The sequence below is a fragment of the Ictalurus furcatus genome, chromosome 17 (assembly GCF_023375685.1).
Source record: "Ictalurus furcatus strain D&B chromosome 17, Billie_1.0, whole genome shotgun sequence".
In the NCBI taxonomy this organism is placed as follows: Eukaryota; Metazoa; Chordata; class Actinopteri; order Siluriformes; family Ictaluridae; genus Ictalurus; species Ictalurus furcatus.
In genome coordinates this window covers 22,070,075-22,084,673 of record NC_071271.1, presented here as the reverse complement: position 1 = coordinate 22,084,673, position 14,599 = coordinate 22,070,075, and the positions used below count along the sequence as shown (strand labels likewise).

At 41.8% G+C, this 14,599-nt stretch overlaps 1 protein-coding gene across 1 annotated transcript in view; it reads right to left on the bottom strand.

Annotated features, from left to right (window-relative positions):
* robo1 (roundabout, axon guidance receptor, homolog 1 (Drosophila)) overlaps window positions 1–14,599 on the bottom strand; it is a 172,610-nt gene that overhangs the window by 58,033 nt on the left and 99,978 nt on the right. The window contains exons 3-4 of the mRNA XM_053647347.1: window positions 5,795–5,952; window positions 1,151–1,271 (exon numbers count right to left, since the gene is read on the bottom strand). Coding sequence (XP_053503322.1) covers window positions 1,151–1,271; window positions 5,795–5,952 — 279 coding nt within the window. The remainder of the gene's footprint in view (window positions 1–1,150; window positions 1,272–5,794; window positions 5,953–14,599) is intronic.

The following is a 14,599-nucleotide window of genomic DNA, read 5'->3' as shown; positions in this document are numbered from 1 at the left end:
TTATTCCTTATATATATATAAAATAGAGATGCACTGATACTAAATTTCTCAGCCAATACCGATAACCGATTACTCAGAGTGATATCGACCGATACCGATAGTTCTGCCTTTTATACCTTCTTTTAAATGAATAATAATTAATTCCACAATTCTGAAAGAAATGCAAATAAAAACTTTATTCTTTCCATATTGTTTGACAGTATCTGGTCTCATAAACAGAAAACACATCACTCTAATTAACATTAACACATGAGCTCAATTCTGAAGATTAAAGTAAGATTTCTTAATTAATTGAATGTTATTAATTCATATTAACATTGACTGAATTGTAAAAAAAAAACCTCCTGTTAGTCTCACGTTCACTCTCCACAAACAAAAGCATTTCTACTTCATCATTAACATCAAACTGGTCATATATACTATCAACTTTTTTATATATTAACATTAACTGGATATGAAATATACTACTCTACAAATATATTTTTTTCTGTGCGATATATACTGTTTTGTTGCCTCATCTTTATTTAAATCTTTCAGCAGTGTACTGGTGCTTTAATTCAGCTCGAGCAGCGTGGGAAAAAAATTATTCAGACCTGACGTCGAAACTCCCGCTTCACTGCTGCTCACTTCCAGTGTAAAATGTTATCAGTGCGGAGATTGCAGAGATTACACGCTGCAGTTTTGTCATCATCCCACACAAGAGATATCATCTTTACACACAGCACGAAATCGATGCGTTTTCCCGCCCTCTTTTGATTGACAGGGTATAATCCGCCCCGATCATCGTGAAAAACCGGCCGATGGCGTGAAAAATATCCTTTATACATCAGTGCGTCTCTATTCTCAACCTTATTTCAAGCCATGTGGACTCATTTCAAGATTGAAACAGACTTGTCCTATTGGCTGATCATTTCGCTCACTTTAAATAAGCGTTTATTTCTAGAAAGAAGCTAAATTTCCTGCCAATAAAACACGGAAACTACAAGCTTGAAACGAGGAACGATGTCCAGAAATGTGTTTAATGATCTTGAATTTGGATTCTTGTAAAAGAAATACTGGATAAACTTGACTATAGTCAAGATATTTTCCCTTTTTTTGTTGCAGTGTATAATTACAGAATTATCTTCAAAAAAAAAAAAAAAAAGCATACCAAGCACGGTGAGCTCGGCGATCTCACTGTCCCGTTCCCCCATCATGTTTGTTCCCACACACACGTACTTCCCGGCGTCACTCTTCCTCGTATTGGTGATCATCAGCTTCCCGCCTCGGATCTGCGCGAGAAATCGAGAAAAGAGATTTCGTCATTTCAAAAAAAGACACACCATCCAACGACACCTTTCATACACCGTCTGTCTACGCGATACGATCAGTTCGGGTCAGACTATCGAGCATGCTGTCGAATTCTGGATTGTTGATTCGTTTACGAATGTGTCACCATTTCTATAGCAACACCTCGTTCACAGGGACTTGCACAGAGGATACTCTGATAATAACGCGAGAGATTAAAAACGTGTCTCGACGTTGCTACGGTGAAGTTTTCCGGAAGGAGAAATGTCTTTATTGAACATTTACAGAAGGAGTCTCCAGTGTCAGCGCTTTGCTGCAGGCAGATGCCGAAGTTGTAACTTTTTTTCACGTTTCTCGGTCACGTGATGAGCTGCGTCTTATTCGATTCGAGAGAGGAAGAACAGGAACGTCGCAGACGTCCCACAAGGTTAAATGTAACTGTAAATGGATAACAAGTGCACGAGTTACTCGTTAATGGATTAAAAAACAAACAAAAAAAACCTTTAATCATCAGTTGACAGTAGGGTCAGCAATCTGGGATGTGGTGTTAACAGTAACTCGGCGTCATCGAACGGCCTCGTTCTTGATTATTTTCCTCAAACAGCATGACACAGAGTGTTTTATTTCTCGCATGTGTGTGATCTGTGTGTATGGGTGAGCTTATATATTCCCAAGGATCTGATTACAGGTCAAGGAGCACTTCTTTGTTCTGAAGCACTCATGAGGGCACTCCTTTACCTGAATGAAGCACACACACACACACACACACACACCAGCCTTGAAAGCGATCTGTGTATTAGAGGGACCACACGGTGAGACTCCGTGAGGGTGGGAGCAGTGTGTGACAGCGTGGAGACGGCCCTCCTACCCACCTGCACTTCAGCAGGTCAGCATGTGGGTTTGCTTCGTGTCTCGCCATATCGTATCGTGTCTCGCTCGAGTGTGAAACGGCGCTCTGATGTCTCCAGCACTGACAGGCGACTGAGCTCGGGCCAGGAAATAAAAATATCATCCAGATAACCAGAAACAGTGACCTAAAGAAATGGTAAAGTGTCATGATTTGATGTTCTGAAAGCTGCACGTCCCAACCTCGGATTGTTTTAAGATGTTATTTAAGACTCATTTATTTAAGGTGGTCTTTTAATATTTGTTAATATTAGTTTTTATGTGTGGTTGCTGCTGTATGTTATGTGTTTACGCAATCTTGAAGCGTTTTGAGTGTAAGAAAAGCGCATTATAAATAAAAGGTATTATTATTATTTTTATTATTATTGATGTAGTCATAATGTAATTAAACCTGACATGCCGCCTAATATTATGCTTTTTTGTGTGTGTGTGTGTGTGTATCCATTAAAACCATTACAAATAATTGTTGTTGTTTTGTCAACTGGTTACGATTCAAAAGATTATTTATGTGTATTATTTCACATCTTTTCAGTCGTCCATTTTGGATTTCTTGTAATAGTAAGTGTTCAAGACATAACATGTGCAACAACTTGTTTCTTTTAAAAAATGATTTACGAATGCATTATGAACGCACGAAACAAAATCGTCGCGCTCGGACCAGACAGGACCGGACGGGACACTTCTCGAGCGGAAGCCATCGTGAGCCCTGCGTGCCGTGTTTGATATTAATGTTGCAAAATAAAAGCTGTTAAATAAAAGACGGGAGTGAAGCGGGATGAAGCAGGAGGAAGTGGGGGGAGTTTATTTAAGGCCCCCTGTCGTGCTGGAGAGGGTTTTGAAGTGCCGTTGCGTTACTGCTTGTTCAAGTGGATTAAACAGCACGAGGCTGTTACTATAGCGACGCTAACATAGTAGAAGCAGTGCAATAATATAAACCTGTGATTCGCAGCTTGCATTTTTTTTGGCGGAAAATATGAACAACTTTCTAGGCCAATCGCGTGTTCCGTGTACGTATCGTGTTCACACCCGGCTGCGTAACAAAAGACACACACTCACCTGATACACACTCTTTAACAACCGGCCCAACGACATTCACCCCGAGTCATTAAGATAAGACGTGCAAATTGTAACTAATCCTAACGTCAGTCTCGTTTAGGAACTCTGAGCTTCTCTAAATCCTCCGTGTTTATCCGCTAAGTGTCGAACTGAATCTTCAACTCGTACTGCCAGCAGTCTGATTAAAAGTTAACACGCCCTGGAGCTCTTTCTTAATCCTGTATAAATAAATGAATACAGCCTCTACATCATCAAGGTCTCTACTTCTTCCTTGCTCTCTCTCACTCTCTCTCTCTCTGTCTGTGTACAAGAGAAAGAAGAGAGATGAATTCATCATCGCTCCTCTACTCCGCTTACTCTTAATTAAAAAGAAACTAATTGGTGGCCCAGGTTCAACCCCTGTATTTCATCAGCAGAGACACTTTTCAGACCTCGATGTGTTGCTCCGGCCAACTTTTACTCCTGATGAATACGTCCCATTCATTCTTTTACGACAGGCTCGACTAACAGACCACTTAAACACGCCGAGACACGGCACTGGAGAAACGGCGCAGGACCGTTCCACCATCTGTTAGAATGAAACACGACTTTACTTCACACTCCTGCACTTTTTTTTTTCTTTTCCAATGGATCTTGGATGTTGGAAGAGGATTCATAAATTTTCTTTGTTAACGAGTGATTAATTTATTCTGGTTTATTCATGGGTCACTGGCGAGAATGTTAAGATTTCACAAACGTTGCGGTTATGATTACTGCTGGAAATGTTAGAATAACAGATCTGGCCGGTGACACAAGTATAATAAATAACGTCATGTATAAGGTATTTATGGGAATAGCGGTGGGCGATGTGGCATATCACAAGTTATTTTCACGCCCAATGGCATTTACTATGATAGCTCACAGAGTGACAGCAAAACAACAGTGCCACATCTAAAAATGTCTACTTAACGAGAAAAAAAAAAACACCTGAGTTAACACAGATTAAATATTTCATTAAAACAGGCCATAAGTTACTGAAGTTACTTAAAGTAAAAATTAAGCATAATACACAAAGTTTCCAATGTTCCTGAGAAAGGCACACAAACACACACATACATACATCAAGGATGAAAAGTAAAAACAAACAAACAAATAATATTCCACAGCACGGTTTAATTCTCTAATCTGATTGGTCAGAATCCAGCCAGGGCATCACTGGAACGGTTCTGCGCTGGGTGGAATCCTATCTCTCTGACAGATCCTTCAAGGTATCATGGAGGGGAGGTATTTCTGAAACTCAGCAACTCACAACTGGTGTTCCACAGGGATCAGTTCTGGGTCCACTCCTCTTTTCTACCTACACTACATATCCAGGGCAGGTGATTGAGTCTCATGGCTTCTCATATCATTGCTATGCTGACGACACCCAGCTCCATTTGTCCTTCCAGCCTGACGATCCATCCGTCTCTGCACGTATCTCTGCTTGCCTGTCGGACATCTCGGTCTGGATGAGGGAACACCATCTTAAGCTTAACCTGGCAAAATCTGAGCTTCTCGTCATCCCAGCCTGTCCCTCAATCAACCACAACCTCACTGTACAGCTCGGCTCACTCACACTCATGCCAACCAGGACGGCCAGGAACCTTGGGGTGATTCTTGATGACAGCTTGACCTTTACAGACCATATCTCAGCAACTGCACGGTCCTGTAGGTTCATCCTGTACAACATCAAGAAAATCAGACCCTACCTCACCGAACAGGCTACACTGATACTAGTCCAGGCTCTTGTTATCTCAAAACTGGACTACTGCAACTCACAACTTTCGGGCCTCCCAGCCAGCTCCATCAAACCCCTTCAGATGATTCAGAATACAGCAGCACGCCTCGTCTTCAACCAGCCCAAGAGAACCCATGTCACACCCCTCTTCATCTCCCTCCACTGGCTTCCTGTAGCCGCCAGGATCAAATTCAAGGCCTTGATGCTCACCTACAAGACCTTGTCTGGAACAGCACCCTCCTACCTTAACGCTCTCCTGAAGGCTTACGTTCCCTCACGCAATCTGCAATCGATTAGCGACCGACGCTTAGTAGTTCCTACTCAGTTCGTTTACGGTGACGGTGTGCATAACTAGGCAACAACGTTCTCTTCCGTTACATGACGTGTCCCAGTAATTGCATACTATTTTGCTACACACTTAAAAGTAGGTACTTTTTCTTCCCCAGAAAGAGGAGACCTTTTAGTGCGTAGTATAAGTAGGCGAATGTTGGCGTGGTCATACTCCGAACTTGTACATCTTGTGAAGCTAATGAGACACTAGCTAGCCAGAACTAGCATAACTGATGACCAAAGTCACTGGGATGACTTTACGTGTATGTAGTGTAATCGACCGTAAGACCGTAACCATTTGTAACGCAAACTGGTGTTTCATTTTAGCTGGAAGTTTCGGAAACTTGAACAACACTTTGGGGAAACTGGAAAATAGGGAAAGTTAAAAGGTGCCGAACCGAAATCTAAACGTAGGTGCCGAAATGGTCTCTGACATATACAAATAAACACAGCACTCACTGTTATACGTTCATCTCTGTCGTCTACGTTCACGCCATCTTTCTTCCAGGAGATGGTGGGTTCTGGGTGTCCGCGAGGAGGCTGGCATTCCATCACTGCCGGTTCTCCAGCGGCCACCATCACATCGCTGGGGTTCTGCCTGAATTCATCACGGAGAACTGCAGAGAGAGACAGAGAGAGAAATTTAATTAGAGACGTTTTAGAGTTTGTAGCTGGTAGATCGGTGGATTCAGTTCGGGTAAAACGGTGGATTCGTTAATGAGATATGAATTTTTAATCATTGATTTACTGTTTTAATAGCAGGTACTGTATGTAAATAACACCAGTTGCTCAAGTTGTTCTCAAGTTGACCAGTGAAACAATTCCCCGCTTCTCCGTTCACCGCATTTTGGTTCTGAAGGGGAGCTTATTTTGTAAGGCTTTCCTGTGGAAACGCACGGAACAGTTCCGCATTACGCACTGGCACCGTTTCAGTAAAACGTTTTTTTTTTCTTCCCCCATTTTTTTTTTTTTTTTTGTCTGAGCTACTGTTTCTTGGAGAGTTTACAGGAAAAGCCGCACTTACACCAACCCGGAGCCAACTCTTAGCTCTACAACATGTGAAACTGAATCTTAACAAAACTTTCAAACACAATTTATGAAATAAGATGAAAATTTCCACCAGGACTACTTATTTAGCTTCTGTATAAGGCATTTGAGATTTAAGCCGCCTTATTTAAACATTCAGGTATGTGTTTTCTGTATTTTCTTTCTCAAGAGACTCTCTTAAACCCAACTGTTTCTGTCATATGGTTATTTATTTATTTATTTATTTATTTTTTTACTGAACACCACACTTCACACTCTGTTGAGATGAGATAACGTCCTGTCAAAGTCTTACAGTAAAACTGAAACATCTACTAACACAATAAAAACGGCAGGATGTCTAATTTGCATTCGCACACACACACACACACACACACACACAGATGTCTTTTTTCTTATTATTCACAGCATTTCCTCAAGCTTTCCTGGTCCTGCTCCAATCTCTCCCATCTCACTGACGATCATCTGTCTCAGATCAAAGTGAAGCGTAACCTGAACTCCTGACTGCCTACAAATTCCTTCGAGCCTTTAAGCACTTAATTGGCCATAAGATCCCACTTTCTGCCGCTTGTAACTGCACAGTGGATTCAGCTCTCCCACAGTTACCTTAAAGCCGAATCTCTGTCAAAGGGAAAGTGTTCTACGAAATCGGTGAGGAAAATCGACCCTACGGCTCGGCTTATCTCTGTTTATCTTTAACTTTCTCCATTCATACAAACTCAGGTTTATAAATAACTGCATGGTTTCACTTGAACCTAGATAAGCTCTTTATGAGGGAGTCTCAGTCCCATTAATGGGATTCATTTATTCATTTAGCCACAAAGTTCAGGAAACACTTGCTTTGATCAATACAATTAGAGCCTGTGATTTTAAACAACCAATTTTATATATAGTGCTTTTCACAATAGAGATTGTCACACAAGAAGAACTCTAATCTACAGGCTTACGATATCCAGGTGAGATTAGACGCTGAAGGGTAAGACTTTGGTTGAACTGTATTTGGACAGTTCAGATCTTTAAGGACCATCCACAGCAGCAGAGATATAAAAGCCAAACAGTAGTCGAACATTTGTTCTGACAGCAGACTTTCACACCAGGTGAGAAATGAGAGTTATAAAATCACGCTCTTTATCTAATCAGAAGCGTGAAAGTGATCCAAGCATCAGCACAGATACGCTGCATGTCACACTGTGGCGGAGAACGATGGAGAACGATGGACAGGTCTGTGTTAAGAACCCTCCTGTTTCGTGTCCACTCTCGCATGCCTCGTCTGTCAGCGTGCGTGTGTGTGTGTGCTGTTTGTTGCTATGCTCTGGTGTATATCTCATGGAGCAATCCGGCATTTATAAACTCGCTCACAGAGGGATCACGCTCCCTCCCACTGCTCTCATTAAAGCAGCATTCCTCCACTTCACCTCTCCTCTCCTCTCTGAGAAGAAGAGATTACTGAGACAATAGAGAGAAGGGAGGTAGAGTGCTTACAGTGTTACAGAAGCTATTAATAGCTAATAAAGCAAGACCTTGTTGTGGCATCGAGGCGCATGCAAGGTGCACCATGTGTCTTGCTCGTTATACTGCCATATTTGTATCGTTTTTGTTTTAACAGAATGTTAACGTCCCTGTGAAATGTCTGTGATTTGATTACATATGTTGATGCATTTCCTTTTCAAAAGGAAGTCAGAGTGACGGCATGCTGAAGTGTTCGAATGATTTACACAAAAAACGGTAAACAGCATTTAAGATACGCCAAACCACTGCGGACAGTAGCGAAATACAGAGCGTGACCAAGCTGACTTCACCCACACTTTAACCAGGATGATATCCTAGACGATAAGTTGCCATGTGCTTTTATAATTATTGTGATAGATCTTTGAGATGAGGTCGAGCGTCAGCATCGTCAATGGTAAAAGGGAGCCACAGGGTCGTCACCGGGAGACAATCGCAAAGAGGTTTTCAATCAGTCTGAAGTAGCAACATTTCGGCATTGTATAACTCCAAATAGGTAAAAGACTCCTCAGAAATGGTCAGAACTACCAATCCCAAACCAAAATCCATCCATTTTCGATACCACTTATCCTACACAGGGTTGCGGGGGGCCTGGAGCCTATCCCAGGGAACTCTGGGAACAAGGCAGGGGACACCCTGGACAGGGTGCCAACCCATCGCAGGGCACAATCGTGCACACGCATACATTCTCACGCCCATTCACACACTACGGACAATTTGGAAATGCCAATTAGCTGTCTTTGGACTGGGGGAGGAAACCGGAGTATCCATAGGTAACCCACAAACATGGGGAGAACATGCAATCTCCGCACACGCAGGGCGGAGTCGGGATTCGAACCCCCAACCCCAGAGGTGCGAGGCAAACATGCTAACCACTAAGCCACCATGCCCCCCTGCACAAATTCCACCCTCTTCCAAATGAATAAAGTCCAACTATTAATTCTCAATTAAAATTGATGCTTGAAAAAGGGAAGTGTGTGTGAAAACACACTGATGAACTAAGCAAACAAGTTGCTGCTGCTGTAGAGCAAGACACGTCCCCAGGGGACTTATACATTCTAGAGGGCATTCAATTTTACAGACACAAAACTAGTACAGGATGGATCAACAAAAAATATTAGCATGTTCCTGGAAGTGATAGAAGAAGGAGAATATCTCTCAGGACAGGTACAAGAAAAACACCAATTTTAATTTCAGGGCCACTTTAAATACAACAAGGAAGATTTTCAAATCAGGCTCCATGAATGATCATTTCTGGTCTTCTTCCTAGCTTTAGATTTAGCCAACTGCCAAGTATCAAAACACGGCAAGTTGTATTAGCAAGGATTAGCAACAATTATCTAACAAATGCACCCTTTCTTCTCGCATGTTGTTACAGAAAGGAAACAGATATCGACCTCTAGCCTTGCTCATACTCAAGGATAAGCATTAGTTCTCCCAGGATTGTCTCTGGTAGTTCTGCAGCAAAATTAAAACCAGACGCAAGCAAATGTCAAATCAAAATGAGATCTTCCTCACTGTGGCTCGAACATTAATAAAAATGAAGACGGAATACCACACACAGACTGAGGTTGCTTGATCAAATGAGATCTGTTCAGAGGAAATGAAAAGATTTCTCCAAGCATCCAAAAAGGTCTCCTGCTATATTCCACTGGAGCCAACAGAGGACTGGGGATTTACTCATGTGCACATCAAAACCCAATGCTGGCTCTTGTACAGGGAGATTTTGGGCTTGGACCGTTTCCATTAGGACAGCGCTCACCCCTGTGAAGGGTTGAAGGAGGACAAAAGGACGAGAGAATGCAGTGTCGTTCTGAAATGCATGCTAGTCAAAACAAAACAGACTTAAATCAAGACTACATGGCAGCCATAGAACCGACCTCCGTATGAACCCGATGAATCGATAATCATACTGGTCTGGCGATCTGGGATTCAGATTATGAGTTGACTCCCAAAACGCCTCTTTGCTCCAGACAAGAATGTCTCTGTCTTGCTAAGCACCAGTATCACTGGTAAAATATGCAGAGTCATGAATAAAGTCAGGGCACTGGGATTAAAATAGTGCAATAACCGATCTGGACGAGGAACTGAACACGAAAAATGAATGTAAAACCATGAATGTAATCGGTCCCAGATGTGACCCCTGTTGCACTCAGCATTTTTTTTCCTCCAACTTTTGGACAAGTTTCGAGGTTTCTGCTGAACACAAGACAAAGGAGAGTGCACAGATTAGAAAGGGGGCATTTGTATATCTTTCCTTACTTACCTATCCACTGTAACGATTAAAACTAGTAAAGCAGCTCCACTGTCAATCAAATAAGGCCTTGCTGATTCCATTTCAGTGCCTTCAATATGTGGAAAAGTTCAAGGGGGTGAATATTTATGCAAGCACCTGTAGGCATTCTGTAAATCTCAGCAGACACCGAGAACCATCTCTGCATGCATGACACTAATGCCCTCTTGTATGGTTCTACGTAGACCCATTAGGTGTTCCCCCAGACGGGCAACCAAAGAACCCAAAGAGTTTTTGGATGGGTAATAGTTCCAGCATCCCAAAGAGGTACTACTGGAAACATTTTTGAAGTGAACCCCTCAGTGGAAGGGTTCTACACAAAGCCTTTAAGGATTCATCCAGAGGGACAACCCAGGAACCTATAAGATGCTTAAATTACCTAAGTCCATAGGGTTCTTTGGAAGTAATGAGTCTAGTTTTCCAAAAAGGTCCTCCTGGGTGCCTTTTTGACAAGTGAACCCCTCAGTTGAAGGGTTTTACAATACATAGAGACATAAGATTCATCCAGATGGACAACCCAGGAACTTCTAATGCAAAGAGTGCATGTTCTTAGGAAGGTTAATGTCTCCAGCTTGTCAAACAGGTTCTACTAGGAATGTTTTCTAAAAGTGAAACCCTCTGTTGTAGGGTTCTACATTAGACCATTAAGAATTCCCCCAGAGGGATAACCAAAAAATGTAAAAGGCATCTAAATGTTCCAAGAACGTAGCATTGTTTGGATGGTTAACAGTTCTAATTTTCCAAAGAGGCTCTAATAGGAATTTTCTTCCACCCAAGAAACTCCCTAAACTTCTCTAAAAGAAAAGGGACAACCAAAGAACCTATTTGGATGTTTACGAGGTCTGGCTTTCTAGTTTTTGTTCATCTTTTTTTTGGTTTTGGTCCCTGATCATCCTTTTCCTGGTGAGTTTATGTTCCATTTCAAAGAGAACCCTTGGGACATGGTGTGGTAACCCTGTTCTGTACACTACACAAACTCACAGCACAGACATGGTGAGGCAACATGGTATGACTCTTCCTGCATGCAAGACAGAACAATGTCAAAAATATTGAAGGCCTCAATACTTTCCAAAAATGAAAGAAAGAAAGAAAAAAAAAAAAAACAAAACGAGGAGCATGCAGCCCCTGTCCTGACGGATGAGGTCATCTGTTTAATCTAAGAAGTGTGTGTGCTTGGGTGCGTGTAAGGATAGCAGCCGTAGCTACAGGGGGACTGACAATGTTAAGCATCTGGAGCTGGTGTAAACATTACAGCATATCTCAGCTGTGTGGAAATAAACAGTGCGTGACAAACTAAACGGAGGCAGAAACAGAATATATGATACTATGCATAGTTAGCCTAAAGTGATCAGGATGTTCGGTAACACAAACAGTCAGACGTGTCAGGAGACAACTAAACAAGGGCAGAGCATTTATTTAGATGAAATCGAAGAACATATACATTTGTACGACAAGGTACAAACGCTAACCATGTCCCAAACTATGTATCTTTTTTTCATATTATGCGAGTTGTGCAAATGGATACGAATCCCCCAGTGTGAAACTATGTAGGGCCATGGCCATGGTCTACACACTACAGTAAAAGCATCGAGAAGCCTTTAAAACCTCGACTATGCATGTTTACATATTTGTTTGTTGCTTGTAACCTCATTGGTAGCTATGTAGCTATCAAAAAAGCCATAATCGTCATAAAGTGCATTCAGTATAAATCATTTTAATGGAAACGAAAACATACTCACGGATGACAGTTTTTACGTGTACAGGACTGCATTTAGAGTGCAGATAGGAAATGGATGAAACATCCTTCATAAACATGTTTTTTTTTTCCCCCTCTCTCTCTGTAAGCTCTTTCTGAAAGCTTGCAGTAATGAGACACTGTCATGTTACTGAGTAATGCACAGCATCTCCATTCTGAAATCCTCCCTACATTCCAACACTCACCAGATAATCTCAAAGCTCTCTCTCTCATTTTCCATGAGCTGTTATTCCTGAGCAAACCTGCAGAAATCAAACATCTGCCAAACGATTTTACTGCCGTATGCTTTGCTTGGCAAGGACGAAGACAGGAGGTTCCTCAACTATCCAATTATCTCACAGCAGTAGACCTGGGAAAAGCCATGTAGTGCACTTCATCTAGTGCACTTCATCTAGCTGTCCTGCTTATGACAAGTTATAATGCAAGGTACGTTTTGAGAAGAAAGAGGTACACCGTGAGGGAAAAAATGGATTCTTTAAGGGTTCTTTAAGGGTCCACTGGATAAGTAGGGGGTTGTAAGCATCCAAAAAAAGGGTTCCACTTGGAATCTTCTCTCAGAGGGAAACGCTATTGTAAGTTTTTACATAGAAACGTTAATGGTTTCCCACAGAGAGATAACTGAAGAAACCAATATACGTTCAAAAAATTTTTAATAAAAAAAAAAATCTGTAGAGTGTTTTGGATGTGTGTTGGGTCTAGCTTTCCAAAGAGGTTCTACTAGAAAGCTTTTATAAAAGTGAAACCTTCAGTTGCAGGGTTTTACTTAGAACCTTTCACAGACAACCGAAGAACCCCTAAGGTATTTCTAAAGAGGTTCTGCTTGGAATGTTTTAATAGGGAAACCCTCTGTTGTAGGGTTTTACATAGAACCTTTATGGGTTCCCCCAGAAAGATAAGTAGGGGTTTCACTTTCTTGGAACCCTTTGAGAGAGAAACTGACACATAAACTTTGAAGGCTTCTCCTAGAGGGTTAACCAAAGAGTTGTCTAAGAGTGCAAGGTTCTCTTGATGGCTAACAGGTCTAGCTTTCCAAAAAGGTTCTAAGAGGAACCTTTTATTATAAGTGAAACCCTCTGTTGTAGGGTTTGACTTCAAACCTTGAAGGGTTCTTTGGATGGTTAACTGTTCTAGCTTTCCACAAGGAATCTTTTCTAAAAGCGAAACCCTCTGAGTGCAGCGCTCTAGAAATATAACCTTCTTAGAGAGAGATAAGGTTCTGTTTAGCACCCTTGAGGGTTGGTTCTTCAGTTTAAAAAAAACAAAAACAAAAGAGATACAGTTTCAGTTGAGAAAGTCTCAAAGTAGAAACCCCTGGAGAAAGCTAGAGCCCATAACCTTATAAAGAAATCATACTGGGAAACCGTCACATGGATGTGATAGGATTACAGATTCGTGTAGGACATTGTGACTAAAATGACTTCATAGAAAAGCCACGATTCATCAAAACATCTGCAGAACTGCACATCTGGAGCATCTGCAGTGGGTCGACTGTGGAACCCAAACCAAGTGCTTAATAACAGCGAGAGTCGAGTGGTGGGGCACATGGAAAAATTTGCAGAACTCAAAGCTTCAAATTGAATTATGTGGAAAACCATCAAAGTTACATTAAGGGAGCATCTGACAGGAAACAGCCTGACAGCTGAGCACAGACAGAGAAGCCTATTCACTTGGGTTCTCTGCGTGGACCAGGAAAACCATAACTCTCAGCGTGAACGCAGTTCCTTGTGTGTGTGTGTTTATGTGTGTTTGTGTGTGTGTGTTTTGGGGGGTGGGGGGTCTGAGATGCGTTTGTGTAGGTGGGTGTGAAAAAGAGTGGTGAGATATTAACTTCTTTGGCACAGTCATGTTCTAAATATATGTGCAGGAGTTTCAGAGAAAGAACAAGCCAAGGGAAATGATCTCTCTGTGGAGGAATATTACAGACTCAAAGCCGAGAAAGCTGTTCCTGATGATGAGCGCTGAGGAACGGTAGGAGGATTAGCAACTTGGACCAAGGGGGGAAAAAAAATCACACACACACAAAAAAAAAACACTTTCGCTGTTCTGTTTTGGAAACAAAACAAATCTGATTGTGGACACCAGTCTTTCTTTTTCTCTCTGTTTTTGGTTAAGGGCAAATTACATTTAAAAAATCAATAATAAAACCCATAAAATGTCTGCGGTATGTTCGTTCCACAATCACCTGCTGCTGCTTTTACACAGAGTTCTTCCTTACGACAAATTAAAATCAGTATCGGAGAAATAACCCCAAGAACGGAAGAATATTAGAACGACTGTCGGGTCGAGGAGTAGTTAGTAGTATCGTGTTGTGTAGTGGAGGGTTTGACAAGTCCTCGCATACCTTCAGAGCACATCGCAGCTGCCGAGCAGAGCTGAGTGACTGCTTAAATTAGCTGCTGCTCAAATCCAAACAAGTCTTGTGTGGCAAAGGTGGTGGAAGCGGAAAAAAAAAAAGGAATGCTGTCTGAAACACGAGGCATAAAGACGAGACCTGGGCTTTCCCGTCATGTGATAATGGAAAGCGTTAAAGAAATATCATGACGGAGACCAAGCAAACCATTCATGCCTCCTCACTTTAGTCGGTAAATATGGTTTTAGATTTATTACTTACTCACGATACACTGTACGATGGGATCCTGATGAAATCTTGTCTAAAGTGTGTTCT